Source organism: Olea europaea, chromosome 15, assembly GCF_002742605.1.
Source record: "Olea europaea var. sylvestris chromosome 15, O_europaea_v1, whole genome shotgun sequence".
Taxonomy (NCBI): Eukaryota; Viridiplantae; Streptophyta; class Magnoliopsida; order Lamiales; family Oleaceae; genus Olea; species Olea europaea.
This window is the reverse complement of record NC_036251.1, coordinates 14,927,949-14,952,953: the sequence shown is the minus strand read 5'-3', so window position 1 is coordinate 14,952,953 and position 25,005 is coordinate 14,927,949. Positions and strand designations below refer to the sequence as shown.

The window sequence follows — 25,005 nt, the reverse complement described above, 5'->3', positions numbered from 1 at the left end:
ATTTCTAGATGAAAGGCAAACATAATTGATTATATTGTGAATCTCCAACAAAAATTGAAGAATCTAGAATGTCATATAGCTTCAAAAACTACTACCATGTGGTTTTGGGGACTAGAGAAGACCAAAGGTAGTCTGAATTGTTCTTTGCAATGAATAACATCTACTTATAATTCCTAAGTTATTCTTTGAATCATTTTCACTCATTCCAAGTTCCTTTCTTTTGTAACACCCTATCATGGACCATGAAAAATTAAGAAGCAATTAACAAGTGACTGCAGTTTAAACAAAGTAAATATAATCTTCACACTAAGCTATAAGCTCTGGTATAAAAACCAACTCCCCAAAAAAAAAAAAAAAAAAAAAAATTCCTATGCTTCAACAAAATGAAATTCATTTGATCCCTGTGGGAAAAATAAGAAATTATAGTCAATTTCATGCCAATAAATGGCCGAACAAAACAAAGTTCTAGATTGCACTAAATGGTTAAAAAAAATAAAAATAAAAAATAAATCCCATCTTTTCAATTAACTTCAAACCAATTAGAGTTAAAATTGAAATCAAAAAATTAAACCAAACAAAAAATAGAAAACGAATGTGAAGCCTCAAACACCAAATAACTTCATACACCCAAAATAAATCCAAATTAGAATAATTTGTAATTACTGCAACCAAAAATTATGAAAACAGCAGGAAACCAAAAAGAAAAAATAAAATGAAATACAAAGCACATATTAATATACATTTAGAAGTAAAAGAATAGAAAATTGGGCCTATTATCATCCACAAATAGAGAATTAGTATTTTATATACGCACTATTATATTGCAAACATACCTAAAAAGAAGGATGAAGGAGATGATAAATTTGAATGTGATAGGAACAAGACGAGATTTTAATTTGGAAATGGACAAGTACTTTGAATTTTGATGTTTTGTTTTGCTTTAAGGGTATTTTAGACAGTTTATATTTTTAATATTAAAATATTTATTTTAATTTTAATATTTTGGTCAAAGGCTATTTTTCCAAACAAACATTGTAGATGGGCTATTTTACCCAATTTCAATAAGAACATCTCCAATAAACTCTGTTTATTTATTTTAAAGATTTAACCCTCAAATTATGCTTCAAAAAATGCTTTAAATTAATAATTTAAAATAGATAATAAGTTTGATTTTTCAAATTTAGAAAATCAAATACACTATAATTAAATATATTTAAAATATTTCAATTTTCAATTGCGGAAATAAGATAATAATTTGGAGAGTAGCGAAATAAAAGATAGAGAAAAATAATAAATTTTTTTTAACAGTAATAAAATTAAATATTAAATATAAAAAGCCTATTTGAGCACTTAAAATTTTTCTCTTGAACCATATTATTTTGAAAAAAATGTAGTTTGAAATAACAAATTGATGGAGAATATGTGACTAAAAATGAGAAAAAAATTTTAATTTACGTGTAATGTTATTTTATTGACAAATGTATAATCAAAATAATATCAAATCACTGTTTAAAAATGTATCTTTTTGAAAGAATACACCTCAAAATAGACAAGTCAATTTTTACATAAAAATCTTTACATATGCACACAACATATGCCCACGTGCAGATGAGTGCATCAAGTGAACGATGCATATCAGTACGCACCATATGCATCAAAAAATTTGTAAGTTATCATGTACATCTTCATCAAGTTCAACGTGCCAAATATTCATTCTATGCCTTGAAATGCAACTCTTGGATAAAGTTGCTTCCTAAGGACAGAAACTAAACTACAGATATGAACTGTTTCCAAGAAAACTTTAAGTGGATAAAAATCCTTGTAATTTCATTAATCTAAGTACAGCTTATTTCCCTAGATAAACATTACAATGGGCATGGGCATTGTTACTTAAAAAATACCAAAAAGAAAAACTGCAAAGCTAAAACGTCGGCATTCCAGAAGCAGCAAAAATGCAAACTCAGCCGAAGAAACGACATAATTCATAAAAATTTGACCCCTGCCTCCTTCAAAGAATCAATCACTGCCTTCACCTTGCCATGATATTTTTGTTCTCTCTTCAATGAAACTGAAACAGCAGATATGTTCTGAAACATTAGTCGCTCCCCAAGTAACTTGCCAATTTTTGCAGCAGCTGCAACATCACGAGTATTTTCTTTTGCCTTTTCCATGCTCAATCTCACAGTCTTCTCTTGCGTGCTTGCAGAAGAAGCTACTGTCGCAGTTGGTGTGTGGATTACTTGAGCACTCACATACTTATTTGTGAAGTTCATTTTTAGGACATAAGGTTTGAGAAATTTCGTCAATCTTTCAGGCTTCACTGGTAGAGGAATAACCATCTCTGCCATACATTAAACAGAAGGAAATTTAACAAGTCAAATTACATCATTGCATATAATTATGTCATCAGAGAACTCTAGTCATAACATCATAAGTGATATTGAAAAAAAAATACACAAAAACCTGTTTTGAGTGTTGAATTGCATTCTTTGCAAGCAGCCTACAAAAATCAGCTAAAACATTCAGAGAAAGCTAAATAACAAAATTTTTGTAATGAAGTCATTTATGCGGAGCTTAACAGTTTAAAACACTTCCAGACTACTATTCAAATCGGGTAAACCAATTTCCTAAGAAAAAATTAACCTGGATACATCCAGGACTGGGTTCAGAATATGCTGCATTGTTTTATAGACATGCAAATGCTTAAACAATACATTCTTCAATAGTATCCTTTTAGGGAGACTCCAAAAAAATGGTAACAACGAAAGTGCCTCCAAAAACGCCCTCATATCTTGTTGGATTGAAGTATCTTTTTCCTGCTAAATGACCGTTGAGTTATTGGTCATATTGCCATTAATCTTTCAAATCAATAAATTGGCTTCTCCAATTTCAGAGCATCATGATGCCTGACAAGATTGTGAACTAAGATCAAACAACTGCACGTAAAGTACACATCTTAGACATCTTTTCAAATGTAAACATTTATTTCATGGGATTACAAACCTAAATCCAGTAAGGATACCATAATTGTCTACATCTTTTCAAATGTAAACATATATTTCATGGGTTTACAAACGTAAATCTAGTAAGGATACCAAAATTGTCTACATCCTTCCTGATCTAAAATCACTAAGCGTTTGTTCGTCATTTCTACGAGGCTATGAGACAGACAGCAAATGCTAGTTCCTTTCTAGAGCTTCGCGAGTCATTGATACAATTTCAAGCACGAGTTTTAGAATACTTCCAACTATATAAATTGCCACATGCAAGAGATAACGAGAACAATGGAGCACAGGACGCTTAACTTTTATTTTTTATTTCCTTCAGAATTTTATACATTGAAAAGCTTTCACATCTGCTCTAATAGGTATCTTCACAGGATAACATTTACTTCTAATACAGAGTTGGATTGTTTTTCAAGTTTAATCTTCATTTTTCAATGCCCTTGAAATGCAAAAAATAGCTCAGTAGTCTAGCACGGTGCAGGAAGGATGTGGTTGGAAGCATTCTCTAAAACACATGACATGAATAAAATTGCTCTCCTAAAAGTAGTTTGCAACGGGAATGCAAATGAGACGTGTGTTGAATTATAAAGGATGATGAGTTTTGATCTGAATTATGCTGGTAATTAGTTTCCAGTGCCATAATGAGGTAAACAGCCAAGGCCTGTTGCATTAACTCTGGATGCACCATCAACGGTGGAAACTTGGGAGTCTAAATAGTTGCAATTTATAGAGCCCAAGTAGTAAAAAAAGCAACATCACTTCACTCTTAAGATATCTATGCACGCAGGCATGCTTCTAAGTCTCCTCTATAAAGTTACCAGAACTGATAACCAGGCCAATCTCTCATTAGTCATTACTAATATACAGTTAATCAGAAATTTATCACCAGCCTTCCATCTATAGTTCAAATTGCAGAAGTTCCAGAACAAAAATTAAAAGTTATGTTAAATATACCCTGCAGACTTCTACCATGTTAATTTTTTTTTTTATTTAGGCTAGAGCATAGCTTCTCACTTATTCAACCAGCTTCTTTTCTCAGGAGGCTCTACTCCGCTCCGCGCCGGCATCGGCCCATTTGATCTAGGGCCTGTGTTCCACTCTATATGAGCCACATGCACAACAATCTCCACCTTGGCGAATATTCACCCCTAAGGAGAAAAAAAACATAACCGGGAAAAAGTCACACCATCTAGGACCAATGGGCTGGGACACATCCTCTCTAACAGCTAGATATGTTAATCAAGTTCAAGTATTACTTGAACTTATCTATTGTGATTGGCTTTGTCATCATGTCTGCTGCATTCTCTGAGGTATACACTTTCTCTAAAAACAGCTCTCCTGAAATAACCCTCTTATTTTATAAAATCTCACGTCAATGTGCTTGGTTCTTGCATGATAAATCTGATTCTTAGCTAGGAAGATAGCGCTCTTACTATCACAGTACAACTTCATTCCATCTTGTTTGATCCCAAGTTTCCTGACAAGCCCTTGCCTCAGTTGCCGCCATGTACTCTACTTCAGTTGTAGATAATGTCACAAGTAATTGCACCATTGACCTCCAACATATGGGCCCACCTGTGAGCGTGAAAACATAACCTGTATGGGACCTTCTATCATCCAAGTCCCCTGCATAATCTGCATCTACATATCCTTGAACTGAAATATCACCGTGTTGTCTCTCAAACATGATCCCGCACTCCATTGTACCTTTCAAGTACTTGAAAATCCACTTTACAGCTCTCCAATGCTCTCTACCAGGATTAGCCATATACTTACTGACCACACTGACTGCATGTGCTAAATCTGGTCTTGTACACACCATTGCATACATCAAACATCCAACTGCGCTGGCATAAGGTACCTTTGACATCTCTGCAACATCTTCTTCACTCTTTAGGCACTGATTATTAGACAATCTGAAGTGATTTGCAAGTGGTGTGACAACTGATTTTGCATCTAACATGCTAAACCTCTCTAACACTTTCTTCAAATAATTTTTCTAAGACACCCATAATTTTCTGGTTTTCCTATCTCTGTTGATCTCCATGCCAAGAATTTTCTTAGCCGGTCCCAAGTCTTTCATATCAAACTTACTGCTCAACAAAAATTTCAATTTGTCTATCTCATCCATGTTCTTAGCAGCAATTAACATGTCGTCCACATACAACATCAAGAAAATATATGAGTTATCCTCAAGAACTTTGTAGTAAACGCAACAATCATACTCACAACGATTGTAGCCAATCTGAATCATATGAGAGTCGAACTTCTTGTACCATTGCCGTGGAGACTGCTTAAACCCGTATAAAGACTTCTTCAGTTTACACACAAAATTCTCTGTTCCTGGTTCCAAAAACCCTTCTGGCTGCTCCATGAAAATTTGTTCCTCCAAATCACCATGAAGGAAAGCAGTCTTCACATCTAGCTGCTCTAACTCCAAATCAAAATTAGCCACCATTGTCAAAACAATCCTGATGGAAGTGTGTCTGATGACCGGAGAGAAAATTTCATCATAATCTACTCCCTTCCTTTGTGAGTATCCCTTTGCAACTAATCGAGCCTTGTATTTTTCTCCTTCCTTTTCTGACATTGCTTCTTTCTTTCTATACACCCACTTACACCCTATCTGTTTCTTCCCCTCTGGAAGCTCCACCAAATCCTAAGTATCATTTTTATGCAGTGACTCAATTTCCTCCGTCGTAGCCTCTATCCATTTACCTTTCTCCTAACTACCAATGGCATCCTGAAAAGTTATAGGATCGCTATTGCTGGTAATGAGTGCATAAGAAACCGAATCCTCGAATCCATACTTTGCTGGTGGCTTGGTCGTGCGATGTGGTCTATCTAAGGCAACACTATGATACTACTCCACCTCTGACCCAAAACTATCTGCTCCCTGAGAATTAATTTCTGTGTTTACATTGTCTAGCTCTACTTGCACCACTTGTCTCTTACCTCTGCCCTCGTCTGAATCTAGCTTCTCTTTATCTGTAGAAGCTTTAAGCATGAATGCTTCATCAAATACTACATCCCTACTTATCACCATCTTCCTTGCCTCTAGATCCCAAAACTTGTATCCCTTTCCACCTTTAACATAACCCAGAAAAATGCATTTTCTTGATTTCGGATCAAGTTTGGATCGCTGATCACTAGATACATGCACATACGCGGGACAACCAAATACTCTCAATTCAAAATAATCAACTTCATTACCTATCCAAACTTCTTCTGCAACTTTCCCATCTAGTGCTGCTCGTGGTGATCTGTTTATGACATAACATGCCATGTTCACTGCCTCTACCCAAAACTCTTCGAGAGCCCTGCATTCAGCCTCAATCATCCTTTCCGCAATTGTTCTGTTCATCCTTTCCGCAACACCATTCTGTTGCGGTGTCTTGCGAACTGTATAGTGCCCTGAATACCATGCTCCTCACAAAATCTCAGAAACTGTGAATCTGTATACTCTATACCGTTATCTGTCCTCAGGTACTTAATTTTTCTGCCCATCTGGTTCTCTACTTCTACTTTTCATAATTTGAACTTGGCAAAAGCTTTAGACTTGTGCTTCATGAAATATACCCAAACTTTTCTAGAAAAGTCATCAATGAAAGTAATAAAGTAATGAGATCCACCTTTGGACAACTCCCTCACTGGTCCCCAAACATCTGAGTGCACATAATCAAGAATTCCCTGTCTTGTGCTTTCCTATCTTGAACTGTACTCTGGAATGCTTTCCAAGTACACAGAACTTGCAGAAATTCAGCTTGCATGATTTTACCCCCTTCAACAAATTCCTCTTGTGAAGCTCAACCATTCCATGTTCTCCTATATGCCCCAGTCGCATAAGCCATAGAAGAGTGTCATCTGACTCTGATTCTGCTGCAGCAACTCCACCTACAACTGTATCCCCAAGTAGTTTGTAGATATTCCCTACTAATTTTTGATCCTTCATCACAATCATAGCCCCTTTCTCCACTGTTAGAGCCCCACACTCTGACTTATAAGAGTAACCATTTGTGTCTAAAGTGCCTAAAGAAATTAGATTCTTTTTCAACTCAGGTACATGCCTAACATTTTTCAAGGTCCTTATCACACCATCGAACATTTTATATTTTATGGACCCCATTCCAATGACCTTACATGATGCATCATTACCCATCAGAACAGATCCAAAATTACCAGAACGATATGAATGAAACCAATCCCGATGAGGACACATGTGATATGAACAGGCTGAATCAAGTACCCAACAGTCATTTAATTTTACAGAATTACCTGCAGAAACTGATAACATGTATCCATCTCCAGAATCCGAGTCTCCTTCTGCAACACTAGCTGAGTTTGAGGACCCATCACCTTTCCTTTCATCACTCTGCTTCTTCTTCGGACAGTCTCTCTTAAAGTGGCCCATCTGATGGCATCTGTAGCACTTCACGTTTTTCTTATTTTGATTTCTAGATTTTGATCTTGTGTTCCCTCTAAAAGAAACACCCCTGTCCTTTCTTCTCCCACAATACGCAGTTTCCGCTGGTTGTAGGCTAACAGGGCTGATGTGACTTCCTCCAATTCGAGAGTCTCTTTACCCCACGTCAACGTGGTCACCAGATGGTCGTACGAAGGAGGCAGTGAGCACAACAAAATCATTGCCTTGTCTTCATCATCAAACTTGATTTCAAGTCACAATAGATCGCTGATGATTTGATTGAACACATTGGTGTGTTGAATCAGATCCGCACCCTCCAACATCTTCAGCCCGTACAGCCACTGCTTTAGATGCAACTTGTTTGTGAGAGATTTCGACATATAACGACTCTCCAATTTCTCCCAAACCTCCGCTGGAGACTCAACGTCCATGACGTGATACATGATTTCGTCCGCCAAACAAAGCCGAATTGTACCAACTGCTCGCGCCTCGAGCTCTTCCCAATCGACATCTGACGTACCCTCTAGTTTTTTCCCAGATAGTGCCTTCATCATCCCTTGCTGCACCAACAAATCCTTCACCCTTCGTTGCCATAATCCGAAGTTCCCAGATCCGTCAAACTTCATCACATCAAATTTTGCAATCGAAGAACTCGCCATCTGAACCTAGCTCTGATACCAGTTGTTGGATTTTATGCGCAATATTAAAAAGATGAAAAGGAAAATCAACACAAGAGTTTTACGTGGTTCGACGGTGTGCCCACGTCCAAGAGAGCGAAGCGGAGATTTCTTTATTCAGTTGATACAAATAGGGTTACAACATATTTATACTAACCCTAATCTGGGCCCATAAAAGGCTTTTAAGCCCGTACAGAAAATACCCCTGTACCGTACCGCCCCCGCGTTGCCCCCACACCCCCAACCTATTCAGCGTCCCTAACAACCAGAGAGTGAATTAAACCCGCGCAAAGCCGATGCCGTCGCTCCGCTCCGCGCCGGCATCGACCCATTTGATCCAGGGCCTGTGTTCCACTCGATATGAGCCACATGCACAACAGCAACTAAGACAAGTTCATACACAAGAGTGAGGGCACATTTGTTAAAATTACAAGACTATGAAATTGGTGCTTGTGGAAAAGTAACTATAAAAGATATATGTGAAATGCCAAAAATGGAAGATGAAGCCAAATTGAGAATGCAAACTAAGGCAGGAAAAAAAGTGCCATTGCTGAAGGGTAATATGGATTCGAAGGCTTGTAATGTTTTGGAGGAAAAGAAAAGAAAGAATGGTGCAAAAGAAAATGCCTTTAATGTGACAACACGTGACCAATTGGATTCCGAAATTTCTCGAATGCTTTATTCAAGTGGTTTGCCTTTTACTCTTGCAAGAAATCCTTATTACATTAGTTCTTATACTCTTGCTTCCAATAGTCGAATTTCAGGGTATTTGCCTCCCGGTTATAACAAGTTAAGAACTACTCTTCTTCAAAAAGAGAAAAAATGTGGAAAGGTTATTAAAACCAATTTGACACATTGGCGGAAAAAGGAGTTACTATAGTAAGCGATGGATGGAGTAATCCACAAAAAGGCCACTAATTAATTTTATGGTGGTGACTGAGAGTGGACCAATGTTTTTAAAAGCGGTTGATTGTTCCGATGAAACGAAAGGTAAATATTTTATTGCTAACTTGATGGAGGTTATAAATGAAATTAATCATGAAAAGGTGATTCAAGTAATAACCGATAATGCTCCAAATTGCAAAGGTGTCGAGCAAATAATTGAATTGGAGTATCCTCATATTTTTGAACACCATGTGTTGTACACACACTAAATCTTTCTTTGAAGAACATTTGTGCTGCGAAAAATGTTGAAAATAATTTGATCACCTATGAGGAATGCAATTGAAATACTAATCTTCATAATGATGCAATGATTATAAAAAAAATTTATGGTGAACAATTCCATGAGACTAGCAATGCTTAATGAATTTGTGCCTTTGAAGTTGCTTTCCGTAGTGGAGACACGATTTGCTTCTATTATTGTCATGTTAAAAAGATTTAAGCTTATCCAACGTGGTATTCAAGCTTTGGTTATTAGTGAAACATGGTCACTTTATCAAGAAGATGACATGATGAAGGCAAGTTTTGTAAAATTGAAAGTGCTTGATGATCTTTGGTGGGACTAAGTTATGTTCTTTACTTTGCTTTTCCCATTTATCACATGCTTAGATTTTGTGATACGGATAAATCTTGCCTTCACTTTGTTTATAACATATGAGATACAATGAATGAGAAAGTGAAAGGAATAATTTATAGGTATGAGAAAAAAGTTCAAGAAGAGGAATCATCATTTTACAAAGTTGTTCATCGGATACTTATAGATCATTGGAACAAAAATAACACTCCACTTCATTGCTTGTCTCATTTTCTAAATCCATGGTAATTTTTAAATCTAATTCATATATTTATTATTTATTTACATTTTCATAATATTTAATATTTTTCGTTAGTTATTGAATGAATTGTCATTTCTTTAATTTTTTTCTCTTGTTTAGGTACTATAGCGAGGAATGGCTTAATGAGGATCCCACTCAACTTGCTCTACATAGAGATGTCAAGATTTCAAGAGAAAGAATAAAATACTTTAAGAGGTCCTTGTCAAATGAAGAGCGTAATATGGTGAATAAGGAGTATGCCAAATTCTCGACTATGGAAGATGCCTTTGGTGATTTTGAATCCATCCATGATTGTTACCGCTTGGACCCAAAGACTTGGTGGGTTATACATGGTGCTTGCACACCCATGCTTCAAAGTTACGCCTTGAAACTTTTGGGGCAACCATCTTCTTCATCGTGTTGTGAGTGAAATTCGAATACTTATTCCTTTTTGCACTCTCTTAGACAAAATAAGCCAACTTTAAAACGTGGGGAAGATTTGATTTTCGTCCATAGCTATCTTCGACTCTTAACAAGGAGTGCGCAATACTCACAACGAGAGACTGAATGTAGGATATCAGTGGAGATGCATTTGATACATTTGAAGACGTTGGTGTGTTTGAAGTTGCTAATTTATCTCTAGACGAACCGGAATTAGAGGCGATAGTATTTGCGGATGAAGATGAAGATGTTGAAGAGATTCAAGACGAATTATGTAATTAATTTCGTTTATACTTTTTGAACTTATGTTATTAAGAAGCATTTATGAATTTAATGTCAAGTTTGATTTCTATTTATCATTATATATATGATTCAATAAGTATAAAAAATTATTACTTTAGACTATAAAATTAAAATAAACTAAAAAAATAATTTGATAATCAACGTATTGACAACGTATCGTGTCGAAACTTTTTAAAAAATCGCGTGTCGATGTCTGTGTAAGTGCTTCTTAGGTATTCTGCCTACGTACTGGGTCACAAGGCAAACAACAGCTAAAATGAGTTTGGTTTTCTGAAATTCAAACTTGGTTACAAGGACTGATGGCCTTTAAATAGTAAAATAACAGCAAAATCGTCCAGAAAGGAAGGCAATTATTAGCATAATCACTAAATTAACTGACGAAATATAGCTAAAAGAATTATCTAGGCAGTTTCCTCAAAATAGCAAACAATAGAAGAAGACTGGCTTATTTTTCTGTTCAATCTCGACTCAAACTTTAAGTCGTTGAACAAAAGCCAACCTATAGCTTCTTCTCCAGTGCTTAAGATTTGCTAAACGAACTCGGTTGCACATTAGAATATTACTTATAAAGTGTCGAAAATAGGTTAAGAACTACCAAAATGCCTTAAAGCACCACTAAAGTAAACAAAAGATGCACCCAAAACAATCTAATCTGTGTGGCCACTTGCAGTAACTAATGGGATAATAACTCTTACATGCCACTATAACATTCCTCTGATAAGAGCATCAATAATTACAAGGAACACTGCAAATACGCATACAAATACTAAGACTCCATTTCACTGGGCTTTACTGTCTCACATCAAGAATTAAAGATCACCATTCCTCCCTTGACGATCATACGCTTGTCATGGACTAGTAAGGCTTTGATTTTATCACTCGAGATAGAATCTGATCTCAAATCTACACCAATTGAAATGTTTTGATGTTTCCAAATTGCTCTTGCCCTCTTAATTTAGGCCCTTATGGATGGCCATGGGATGGGCGCCGGCAGGGCAGCACTCCCCGTCCCTGTCCCTGGTGGAAATTTCCTGTCCCAGCCCGCTTAAGAGAGACGGGCCCACGGGGATCACCCATACCCCGCCCACTGTTCCAGTTAACCTTTTTTAATTCTTTTTACAGCAATAGCTCCACCAATCCCCAAAACTGAAACTAAACTCATTTTAACGTCAAAAATTTCAATTCTAATCCTCTACATACACAAACCCTAGAAATAAAAATACCCTTCGGACTTCATTGCAAAAAAAAAAAAAAAAAAAAAAAAACCCCAAAAAAAGAAGCAGGAACAAAAAAGAAGAAGGAAGAAATAGCTCCAGTCACTGTTTAAAAAAAAAGGAACTTAGAACTCACACATTTAACATTTTTTTACCTTTTAAACTGGAGAGGAGACTATGGGAGCAAGAGATTCTGTGGGGAACGTGGTGAAAGGGTGAGAGTTGAACCACCGATGGAGGACACAAGCACGGTGGAGACCCAGTAGACGGACTGAAGATTGGAATTGGAATCAGAGTAGTGTGTGACTGTGTGTTGTGTAACTGTTTGAGGAGCGTGAGGATTGGTTATTGGGCTTGGGTTTCTGGGTTAGGGTTAAGCTTAGGGTTATGAAAATGGCAGACAAAATTATTTTGAATTTTATTTAGGATGTGTTTGATAACACACAATTTTTCATGAAAAATGAAAAATCAACACTATTTTTTAATTTTTGTAGTATTTGATAGGTGAAATTTTCCATGAAAAATGAATTCTACTTTTCTTAACCACATCAGCATTTTCCATGAAAACCTTGAATTCCAATTCTCACCAATTCCCGGTTACTGTAGCATTTTTTTAATTTATTTTTTTTGGCAATGAAAATAAATTTTAAGAATTATTGTTAAAAAATATTTCCATTTAACTGACAATTTCCATGTAAAGCAAAGCCAAACACCAAAAGATAAATGATTTTCTTGATTTTTTTTTAGCAATGAAAACAAATTTCATACCCAAAATCAGTAAATTATATCCCTTTAATTGACAATTTTCACGTAAAACAAAGCCAAACAAACATTAAAAAATACTTTTATTTCAACATTTTTCATGTGAAAAATTATACCAATCAAACACAATAATTTACAATTCCCAAGAAATCAATTTCTAGGCAATTCAATTTCTTGGAATTCGTTTTCAATTCAATTTAATTCCATCTTTGCAATCAAATGGGACCTTAGTTGAAAGTACATGAAATAAATGTTTTCAAAATTTTAATTCATAAGAGTTACAAGTTTTTCTTTAAAAAATCAATTACAATTAAAATTCTAAATTTTACTAATAATATTATAAAAATTATTATACATATCCACCCCTATACCATCTAACCTCCCAAATTCTAATTATTTTTCAATCACTTCTTTCTCTCTATATTGCCAATCCCTCGCTTCTCTCTTCCCTTATACCATACCAGTGCCATTCAAGACGCCATCATACCACTTGCCCACAGCTGATGCGACACCACCATTATTCGCAGCAATTTGAGAGCGTAACAATCTGAGATCTCACCATAGCATGATTTGAGAGGACGACATCATACCAGTGTTCGAAGCTCTAAGAGTGATAGTGTCATCTCTAGCAACACACGGTAGCGATGGTACTTATTAGATCTAACATCAAAGACATTGGGTGGGGGTGTTTGTGACTAACCAAAAAATATAATCTAAAAAATGTGATTCTAACTCACAATTTATTAATTTGTGATCGAAAAATAAATTATAATTAATTAATTTGATAATTTGTGATTGATAATAAATTGTGACCTATAAAATATTATATTTGTAGTCAAGAAATAATTTGTTACCAATTAATTTGATAATTTGTGATCAAATTGTATAGAATTGTGATATTAATATATTTAATGAATAAAATATATTTTTATTTAGTTATTTCATAAATAAATTTTAATAATATCTATTTTTGAAGTTTTGTTAGGATGGAGTATCACAAGGATCGAGTTATTCAATTTTTTTTTTTTTTTGTTGTTGCTATCTTCTCTTTTATAAAACTCAGAACACTGCTCCTTTCTTAAAAAATCTATTGACCTCATTTTTTATCGGGATGATGCGGCTAATAAATAACAGCTCCTCATAGATAACTCTTTGCACGATAGACCACACCATTAGTTACTTGTGGCTTTCTTTGATAATGAAGATTCAGTCGTAAGCAATTCGACAATCAAGTCAGTTGACAGTGATATAAAGAGCAAGGTGTTTAAGAATAATAGAGCTGAGTGTATGTTTTTAGTAGATGATGACATTACTTTCAAATGGCTAAGTATGTAAGTTTATATAGCAATGGAAGTGGAGTATTGACCGTAGGATGAGAAAACACGTGGCTCCATCTGAAGGTAGGAGCATACTATGTCTCCTCCTAGATATCAATCCATCAATCATAGGTTGACTGACATTTAATGCAATATTTAATGGCGACACTTAGCCTCCGAGGCTTCAAATTGACCTTGGCCGAAAGTGAATCGACATGGACCATCGGATAAGGCGAAATGTCTCCTCAACTAAATATGGGTGACTTGAAGGGAGAGTGAGCCTTGTTGATTTGCTTAGCTGGCTGCCATATTGGTGATGATCTGAAGCTGGTGTTAGGAGGTGTAAAATAGTCTCCTAAATCCATGTATAGATATTCATATAATGATTGAAATTTGTGTTGGTTAACTACTATTCATTGAGATGATATGTCGGGTTGAAGTATTTGGCTTTTAGTTGGTTGGTTGTGCGTTTTGAACACTGCACAATAGTCCATCAAGACCATGGATAGGTATTTATATTATGAGTGGACTTTTGGTGTAGGAGTGAATTAAGGTATGTTGTGGTAGCTATGCAAACGATACAGAGGCGAGGTCCTTGGATGAGGACAAAGCTCCAGAAGGTAGAAGCTTTGACAAGTTATGTCTTTTTGAATTACAAGCTTTTTGAGGTAAATAATAAAATAAGCACAACTTTTTCACATGAGCTCATCAAATAGTGATGTAGAGATCTCTTTAATTTTTCAAATGGGGACTTTAGGCATTTCTTTCTTGATGGGTCCAGAGAAAACTTGTAGAACAATTGCTTTTGGTGGAAAAATCATTTCCTCCATCATCCCAATTTTGGCACAAGAATACCTGTTGAAGTTTGAAGTAAGTTTATTGAACTCCTTTGTGTTACCACTGGACAGATGGTCTTTATTGTCAGGTGGTGGTGGTTGCAGCCTTCATCACTTCAATGTTTACTGTAGAAGTAGATTGGCTTGTGGTGGACTCTTTTTCCTCTCTTTTGATGTTAGTATTGTCTTTTTATTTCAACAGGTTATCTTTTATTTGTTCCATTCAAGCAAATCCGATTGGCCTTCTTTTTCTTTTACCACATGCTTCACAATAATGACAAAGAATGGCCTCCACTTTTCTTCTTTTTTGATTCATTTTTAGTGCTTCAAACACAAACTGGGGGTTTTCATCTTTGTTAACTTGGTGCCAAAAAGTGGTAGAGAAATTCTCTTTTATTTTCTAAATTTCTTGACCAGTTTCTTTCTTCTCAGGGAAAAATCCTATCTGCTTTTGTTTTAAAATTTTCTTTGTGCTTCCAAAGAAATTTTACAATCCCATCTTTTTAGTAGAATTTTTCTTCCTTTAATGTGGCTGGCTTCTTCAAAGTACCCAGAAAAAATTTCCCTTTTTCGGTTGCTTTTTGAATGTGACGATAACGTGGTAAACGTACCAATTTCCACAGAATGCGCCAATCTGCTAACGATGATATAAAGAGGAAAGTGTTTATAAATAGTAGAGCTAAGTTTACATTTTTGGTATAATGGCTAAGTATGTGACTTTATATAGAAGTGTAAACGGAGTGCTGACCGTCGGATGAGAAGACACTTGACTCCATCTAAAGGTAGGGACATACTATGTCTCGTCCTAGGTATAATTCATCAATCATAGGTTGATAGGCATTTAATGCTCTAAAATGTTGGTCGATGGCTTGACATTAATGTCAACTCAATCAACCATTAAGATTCGTTTAGAAAAGATTTTGAGTCGCTTCGGAGCGATAGATGTGACGATTTCACCTTCGAGCCTCCAAAATGACCTTGGCTAGAAGTTGCGACACTTCACCTCCGAGGCTCCAAATTGAACTTAACTAGAAGAGATTCAACATGGAGCCTTGGATAAGTCAAAGTGTCTCTTTGACTAAAGTAGGGTGACGTGGAGGAAAAGTGGGCTCTGTTGATTTGCTTCGTTGGCTGCTACGTTGGTGATGACTAGAGTTGGAGCTAGGTGGTATAACAATAGTTCCCTAAGTCCATGTATGTAAATTTATATAATGTATGGATTTTGTGTTGGTAAATTATTCTTTGTTGAAATAATGTGTTAGGTTGGAGTATTTGACCTTTTTTTGGTTGGTTGTACGTTTTGAACACAGCACGATAGTCCCCCCCCCCCCAAGTCCATGGCTAGGTATTTATGTTATACATGGGCTTTCTATGTAGGAGCGAATTAAGGTATGTTGTGGCAGCTATGCAAATTATATAGAGGCGAGGTCCTTGCATCGAGACTAGGCTCCGAAAGGTAGAAGCTTTGACAAAAGCTGAGGTTGCATTAGCAAAGTCGTTGCATGAGGACAAGGCTCTAAAAGGTAGAAGCTTTGATAAAAGATGAGGATGTAGAGGCGAAATCCTTGCATGAAAACGAGGCTCTGAAAGGTAGAAGCTTTGGTAAAAGCTAAGGTTGCATAGGCGAAGTCTTCAGTATTTCAAACGTTGGATCAATCAATATGAGCCACTGATGTGATGAGAGATTTTATAGATCATATGCTAATGATTTAAAAACTTTGTTGCATTTCCAAGAAAACCAAATGAGGCATAGCTTGTTTCCAAGAAATGCATCTCCTAGGTCATGATGGCTAATGAAGACATTTGGTTGTTTGAGGTTCGAGCCAACGAGTGTCATTTGCGTTTGAAGCATGCTGCGGTCAATGTCTCTTATCAATGCTTATTGGCCGGGGAAATTAACCAAGGCAAAACCCTTTGGATCTTATTCTTCATGTCCTGGATCATTAGACATCTAACTTGAACCAACGACCGTGGCTAAATGTCTACACTTATAAAAGGTTGCTTCTAGAATCTTATGAAGATTTCACTTGGAAAATTCAAAAACCATACCAATACTCTGCAACTTTCCCCGATAAAGTCGTTTGAAATTTCCAAGGACATTCTTCATTTTTCTACAATTTAATGTCCTAGCAATGCCTTCTTTTAAGTAAATCTTACGTCGCAACATGTATTTCTCTCATTTTTAGTGGCTAGTCAAGATGTCTAGGGCTTTCCTTTTTTTTGCCGTGGTGGGGGTCCGACCAGAAATAGCTTCAAACTGAGGGAGCCCATTGTTCTCTATTTTAGTAAGATATGCGCGGCAATAATGTCAAGAGATAAAATCTAGAAATTGTCTCATAGGTCTACTGACACTTTAGAAAAGTTGATAGCCATGGAATATTCATCAAATATGACCAGTGTAACGTCCCGCGTTCTTATAACCTGACGCATTACCAAACATGAGTCCTTTAACATAAATCTTCAAAATGCAAGAATAAAAAAATTAATCCAAATTAATTAATAAATATTGTAAAATCTTAACCATTTTTAAACATATGGACTTAGAGAAAAAATATGGAACAAAATGAGTTGAGATGAGTTTTAAAGAAATCAACAAGTTGAAAACAACTTTTCTCCAGTTATGTAGTGAATTACAAAATTTATTAGACTTTTAAACCCCGACTAAATATTATGAAAATTTAACAGCAAGTATTTAACTTGTATGTGTACAAGATAAAATTTGGGATCTCAAAGAAGACGTTTGAGGCCTAAAAAATATTTTCAAATAGGCCGATCTATAATCCCAAATTTGACGATCATAGTTTATTAAAATTGCTATAATAAATTCTACTGGACTCTGATCGACCTGTTTTTAGTTGCATATGATAGATGGCTCACAAGGGATCATTTTCCAATTAAAAACTTGCTAAAATTCTAAATACACCAATCGTAGTAGAATTTTAAAAATAGTAACAGAATGTTGGAATTTACTAAAACACATGTTCAAACGTTAAAATTTGCCGTCTCAAAACATGAATTTATACTACAATTTAAGGGACACCCTAATGATTATTAAACATAAAAATGACAATCTAAAATATAAGAAAATAAATTTCTCTGAAAACAACATATGCCATTCATGCCGAATTACCGTAGGATCTTCGATTACTCTAAAAAGGTTAAATAGGAGTTAGCATATCAAAGGAATACTTAGTAGAGTACACATGCTGTATGAACATAATAATCAGATGTTTAATCATGCATTCTTACATATTGTCTTCATAAATAAGTAAATAGATGATCAATTGATCTACTTATAATCCTGTTGAGCCTCTGCGACCATTAGTTAATGATATATACTTAAAGTTCTGATGAGCCTCTGCAACTATTACTTAAACGTATAATCTTTCTTGCATTAACATTTAAGGGAAATCTTAAAAGCACTTCATATACTTCATGAGCAAACATAACGAATAACATGCTTAAGTGAAGATTTAATTCATATAACAACAACTTACATATAATATGTATTAAGGGTGTGCTATGTATTTTATGTATTTAGAATAACTTGCAATATTATCAATAAGAATGAATAATATTCGTTAAGAAAGTATAAACCGTAAGTGCATGGATCGCATTCAAGTAATAAAGTGAACATTTTGAGTTCGAGTTGTCGATCCCTCGATAAATGTATACTTTCAATTACATAACTTTAATCAATTTAATTTTAACAATAAAAACAAATATACAATAAAGATTTTGATTTTGAAAAGCAACTAAAAATCTACAAAATAAGAAAATGTAAAAATCTTGGAAATTTCGGAGGAAAACGTTATTGGGATTCTTAATTTCATTTAATCGTCGCCTAATTAATTTTTCTACAGGCCAATTAACAAATTACTAGTTAACGATGTTAAACCCGATCTTCCAATTTTAGTAAATTACCTCTTTCGAACAAAATTATCCCTAATTGATTGATTTAACATACTGTATTTCTATGTAGACTAAAACCAAATAATCGCATTAAATTTTTATGAAATTAGCTCAATTGATCGCCTCAAGTTAGGGATATATCTCTATTCTCAACACAAAACTAGGGTATTTACTATTTGGTCTAAAATGTACAATTTTCTTTTAAACGATATACAAATCACTAAAGGCCTGTTTGATCAGGTAATAATTCCATGGAAAATGGAATTTTTTTTTCTATTGTCCACCTTTTGGTAGTGCTTGATAGCAAATAATTTTCATGGAATTCATTCTCTTAGTTTTCTTGAAAAATGAAGTTTTCATGTAAAATAAAACCAAATAAACACAAAAAAATAGATGATTTTCTTGAATAATTTTTTTTTATATTTACAATGGAACAAATTTCATCCCCAATATCAGTAAAATTTATCACTTTAATTGATAATTTTCATTTAAAACAAAATCAAACGAATACTAAAAAATATTTTTATTTCAACATTTTTCACGTGAAAAATTATATCAATCGAACATAATAATTTACAATTATCAGGAAAATAATTTCTAAACAATTCAATTTCCCGGAATTCGTTTTCTTTCAATCAAAATTCTATTTTTTTACAATCAAACGGACCATAAATTCAATCATTTAATGGCCAAATAAATACATATGAAAATAAACATTTTAACATTAAATGGCAAATATTAAAATTAATCAAAACTAGGTAAACTACTACTATAAATCCCAACATTAGAAATTAACCCATATTATATATATGATTGCAAAGGAGAATATTTATCCAATACAATAGAAAAAATAAAGAAAATACAAGAGTAAGGATAAAAACTTTTTTCTTGAATTTTTGCTTGAATCCTAAGTTTCTCAATTCTTCTCCACCGTTTTTTTGATTTATTCTTCTTATTGTGCTCTTGATTTGCTCCAAAATACCAAAAAATGTTTAAGTAAGACGAAAAGAAAAATAAAGAAGATAGAAAATGAAAGAGAAAAAGAACTAACAAGGAAGAAGACCCCCCATCTCTCCTAGCTTCGGTTTTTTAATTAAAAACCCTACTCAGAAATTGTAATTCAAGTCCCCCAGTATTGAAAGAGAATACAAAATTGTCCCTCAATTACATTTTTTAATTAAATTTCGGCGTCTAGGCCCTAACTTTCTGTTTCATCTCCCATTTTTCTTTTTTCTTTTTGTTATCTTCGTTTTCATTTTCTTTTTGCACACTAATCATCTAGCAATTTGCACTTAAGGTCCCTCAACTTTGATATTGTACAATTTGGTCATCAAATTTTGACTTTTCGTTTAATTACGCCCTCCATAAAATTTCATTCAAGGTCCTTCAACTTTCTGCATTTATGCATTTTGGTCCCCAACATCATGTTTTTGTATGCTATTAGTCCATTTTAAATCTCTTTGCCTTGTTTTATTTCCATTTGGGTTTTATGACCAACAAAAGTCAAAATTATCTGATTGTGAGTTGATATCCTCTCTTTTTCATCAATAATAAGCAAATTCATATATTAAATAAGTGTGCAAAAATACACTTATCAAATAATTAGGAGTCTGTAGCCGTCTAACTCTCAAAGATAAGGTAAAGAAGGATTTTAAATAAACAAATGGCCTAACCAATTTTTGAAACCCACACATGAATTGCAGAAAAATGATTGAATTGATTATAAAGCATTCCAATAAAAATCAATTAAAACAAATCCTAAAAGCTTTCATCCTGATCTAAAATCAAAAGGTCAAATTTCAAAATTCCCATAACTCACGATGGCTACTAAAACTTGTCAACTACTTTACTAACCTTAATTAAAATAGGAATTCCTTTGAACTACAATAACTAAGGCCTAACTTATTTGAAATAACTTTTTCTCAAGTGCAAAATTAGCCATTTAATATGAGTTTCGAAACAAGCCCAATATCGATATGAAATTTCCTGCTAAATGGATACTTAATTATTCGACCAAATAAAGAAAAATATTGATGTCAAAACTTATTTTAATATTACTCTCTGAACATCTCAAAATTAACAAAACGTACCAAATAAAATAGATGAAATTTTATTTTTTAATCGTCACAGCCAGCCTAGGTATAGATATGCCTTTCTCAATTCTCCACTCAATTTATGCACCCAAAATTTTGGCTGCTAGGCGGGTGGTATTATATGACTTCATGTAAATCACATTCTCCCTTTGTGGTGGGCTTGCGTCATCTATAAAGGATTGGAAGCAAAACTAGTTTGGGCTTCGGGATACCATGGAGGGGAACCCCATTCAATCCCTGAGGTCTATTGACCGTTTGCACTCTGACGATCAAGTTAATGGTCGAACGAAAAATAATATGAACACAATAGACGAGATAAGGACATTTGGCTAGGATTAGATAAGCACACTTTTTGTAAGCAATAAACTTACGTTTATATAGGAGAATACAAATGGGCCCATTTAGGTTAGTGGGATGAGCCCAAGCACAAAATGTGATTGCTTAGTTTATTAGGTCCAATCCAATTAAATAATAGATATCGAGTCGATCAATGTGGGACCCCGTCCATCATCCGTATGACACATAATTTATAGGTATAACAAATTTGTTGACCTCAAATAATGCGCCAACAAAATCCCGACCACCTTCCCTTCATGTAGACATCATCTGCACACTTTGTTAGGAGAAAAGGCTACCGATTAAGAAAAAAGGTTCAACGATCGTTTGCATTATGACGATGAAGTCAATAGTCGGACAAAAGATAATATGAGCGTACGAGACGGAATAAGAGAATTTGGCTAAGGTTAGATAACCATACCTTTTGTGAGCAATGAATTTACATACACACACACACACAGAGAATGCAATTTTTTAGTTTATAGGCCTAATCTAATTAAATAATAGATGTTGAGTCAACCAATGTAGGACCCTCTCCGTTATGTATATGTCACATAATATATAGATGTAACAATAGTCCCCCAAGTTTAAGTCGTCCATTCACTTGTAGATCAAACTTTGAAATACAAGTTGTCACATAGGTGAAGTCTTATAAATTGCCTCTGAAATATGAGTAGCTCCAATAAGTGAAGGCTTTCAATTTTCTTCGAAAATATTAATTGATCTTAAATAATTGAGGACTTACTAATTACCTTAAGAATATAAGCCACTCCAATAGGTGTAGGCTTACAAACAGCCTCGAATATATTTGTACACACCTGAATAAGTGAGGGCTTATAAATTACCTCGAAAGATAAATATTGCATATAATTTATCAAAAATTCGATAGCATTACAATGTAATATGGACTAAATCAACCGGTAATATAACACAATATATATTTGCTGCACATATACAAAATAAATTTGTGGTTCATTTGTCCCTTAAATAATGACAATAAAGAGAAATAGTGATACTTTAAATTTCTCCAAAATATATTGTGTAGAGGGTCTATCATGCATCATAGCAAAAGATAATGTGCAAAGGATGTATCATGCATCATAGTAGATCATATGCTTGCACAACTCAGTATAACATTATTGCTAATGTGAAATAAGTAACACGTTGATAATGTAGATAACGTGACATATGTACTAGTGGTCGTGAAAATAGGTCATGATAACTAGCAATGCTGCGACACACATACTTCACAACAATTAGTTATGATGTAATAATACTAAGATACTAGTATTACAATAACACCCTAAGTTCATGTATAGATATTCATATAATGTGTGGACTTTTGGGTAGAGACGCTCTGAATATAAAAACAGCTATGATGAAGCTAACATCCTTGCATGGGACTGATGCACCTCGTTAAGGACTTCCTCCATGGTGGATGTTTATCCATGGAAAGCATCATCTTCGAAGGAATCAAAAATAACCCCGTGGGGGTGTCATGCACCTTACCGTTCAAAAGTGGACATCTTTATTAGAGGCATAAGCACCTCGTTAAAGGCTTTCTCCATAGTATATAGCGCATCTATGAAGAGCATCATATTTGAAGGAATTAAAAGTGACCCTTTGTGGAGGGTATTGCACACTTTCCATTCGAAGTGGACATACTTGTTAGAAACAGACGCGCCTCGTTAAAGACTTCCTTCATTGTGGATGTGGATTCATAGAGAGCATCATCTTCAAAGGAATTAGAGGTGACCTCATGAAAGGTGTCATGCACCTCGCCGTTCGAAGTTGACATCTTTGTTAGAGGCAGACATATTTTGTTAAGGGCTTCCTCTATGGTAGATAGTTCATCTATAGAAAGCATCATTTTTGAATGAATCAGAGGTGGCCCTGTGGGGATATCACGCATCTCGCAGATTGAAGCAGACATCTTTGTTAGAAGTGGACTACCTTGTTAAGAACTTTCTCCATGGTGGATGGTCATCCATGGAAGGGATCATGAATAGCCGCTTGACTAATCGACGTGCTTAGGAGAATTTAAACTCAACTAAGTAGGTGTATTTAGGAGAATATTAACTCGATCAAGCGATGCGCTTAAGGGAATAGTTGACTGGCAAGGCGCCTTTTATTGGGGTACAGTTGATGTAGAGGCGTGATAAGATCTCTGAAGATAGATGCAACTAAAATATACCTTAAGTAGAGGCATAATGAGCACATTGAAGATATGTACATGTAATGCAACATATTGTATAGTGGGATATTCTGCAAAACGAGGAATGAATATCTAGCTGATGGCTTGTCTCGAACAGTCTAAATCTTATAAGCTGCCTCGGAAGGATGAGGTCTTACGGTTAGCTTGACGATAGTGAGATGCAAGGAATAAGCATTTCATGTAGTTAGGAATAAGCATTTGATGAGGCGAAACTATGGGATCTTATAAGCTAGTCTCCAAATGACTAGTTTTTACAGCTAGGCTCAATGATAGTGAGAGACGAATAATAAGCATCTTGTTAAATTAAGATCAAGCATCAGGCGAGACTAGAAATAAGCATCTAGCAAATAGCTCTCAACTATCAGAGTCTTATAAGTTGGCCTCGGAATGACGAGATCTTACAACTAGGCTCGACGATAGTGAGAAAAGAGGAATAAGCATTTTGCAAAGCCAAAAATAAACATTTGGCGAGATGGGGAATAAACATCTCGTGAATAGCTTTCAACCTATCGGAGTTTTATAAGCTGGCCTCAAAATGATGAGGTTTTACAGCTAAGTTCGACGATAGTGAGAGGCAATGAATAAATATCTCACAAAGTTAGGAACAAGCATCTGACGAGGCGAGGAATAAAACATCTCGCGAGACCAGGAAATCTATCTGGTGATTTGTCTCTTCCTTTATTCAATGAACGATGACTAATACGATGTCGTCTCTGATAATAAAAAAAATTCACGAACTAGGGCTCGCCTTCATTAATGCGAGGTCTTACAGTTTGCTTCGAATAATAGAGATGATAATGAAAAGCACTTTGCTAAATTCATGGTGCGTGCCACCTGCCATTTACAATATATATGGGCAATAATAGGATAATAGTTCATCTCCAAAAATTGAATTGAGCTCCATTACCATGCTCTTTTATGAAATTCTTCCAAAACAATTATTTTGACAACATGGAGAATTGTTTGAACATCCAAACAAATCAATTGGTACAGCTGCTTTATAATTAGCAGGTAAGAGAATAATTTTACAGTCCCAAAATACTTATGATGGGAAATAAATCTGCAAAATATAGGTGTATCCACATAGAGAGCACCAATAGATATTCACTGGACGCCAAACCATTCTTACAAGTTAATGAGAATAATAACTGGCAATAGATTCCAGTGATCAATTTAATTGGTTTCTCTTCCATTTTGAATTTAGAACACTTCCCAGGTAGTTTACACTTGGAGACCAAAATGCTAGAATATATTTATCCCTTTTCCATAAAGTGTTGGCAGCAGGCTAGGTTGCTCATCCACTTAAAATATAGGACTAACAAATAGGCCCACTTTCAAACAAAATCCATGAGGCCAAGTGTAGTTGATAAACTTGGGAGAGAGAATATATATATCAACAGCCCAAATTTAGCACCATCTTAAGAATGGTCATTCTTGATGTACATTAAGAGCACATAAAGGTGCACAAGCACCCATCCAATAGGGGGCGTTAATAGACACCCTTATGTACATGGTAATGTACAAGAAGAATAATCCTCTTAAGGATCAAAAAGGGCCCAAACATTTTACACCAAGGGGGCCAAAAAAGCCGAGAAAATTTAAAATTTTGACCCAATTTTGTTCCAATCGGATCAAATAGATACATCAGGCCCAATAAAATTTTATAAATCTTTAAGTGGGAATAAGTTGTGGTAGCCCAAAATTAAGGTTAAGTA

General features: G+C 34.9%; 1 protein-coding gene across 5 annotated transcripts; it reads right to left on the bottom strand.

Moving 5' to 3' along the window:
• Positions 1–1,688: 1,688 nt before the first annotated feature.
• Positions 1,689–12,212, bottom strand: LOC111410262 (50S ribosomal protein L18-like). 5 transcript variants are annotated; one of them, XM_023040534.1, is made up of 4 exons: positions 11,976–12,211; positions 2,644–2,906; positions 2,464–2,500; positions 1,689–2,341 (listed from the first exon to the last, which is right to left on the bottom strand). In XM_023040534.1, exon 4 carries the CDS (start codon positions 2,337–2,339, stop codon positions 1,983–1,985), a length of 357 nt encoding a protein of 118 aa, XP_022896302.1. In that variant the 5' UTR covers positions 2,340–2,341; positions 2,464–2,500; positions 2,644–2,906; positions 11,976–12,211; the 3' UTR covers positions 1,689–1,982. The 5 variants fall into 5 exon arrangements, with proteins under 5 accessions (XP_022896302.1, XP_022896298.1, XP_022896297.1 ...); XM_023040530.1 differs by lacking the exon at positions 2,464–2,500 and having other exon boundaries at positions 2,644–2,936; positions 11,976–12,212; XM_023040529.1 differs by lacking the exon at positions 2,464–2,500 and having other exon boundaries at positions 11,976–12,212.
• Positions 12,213–25,005: the final 12,793 nt, after the last annotated feature.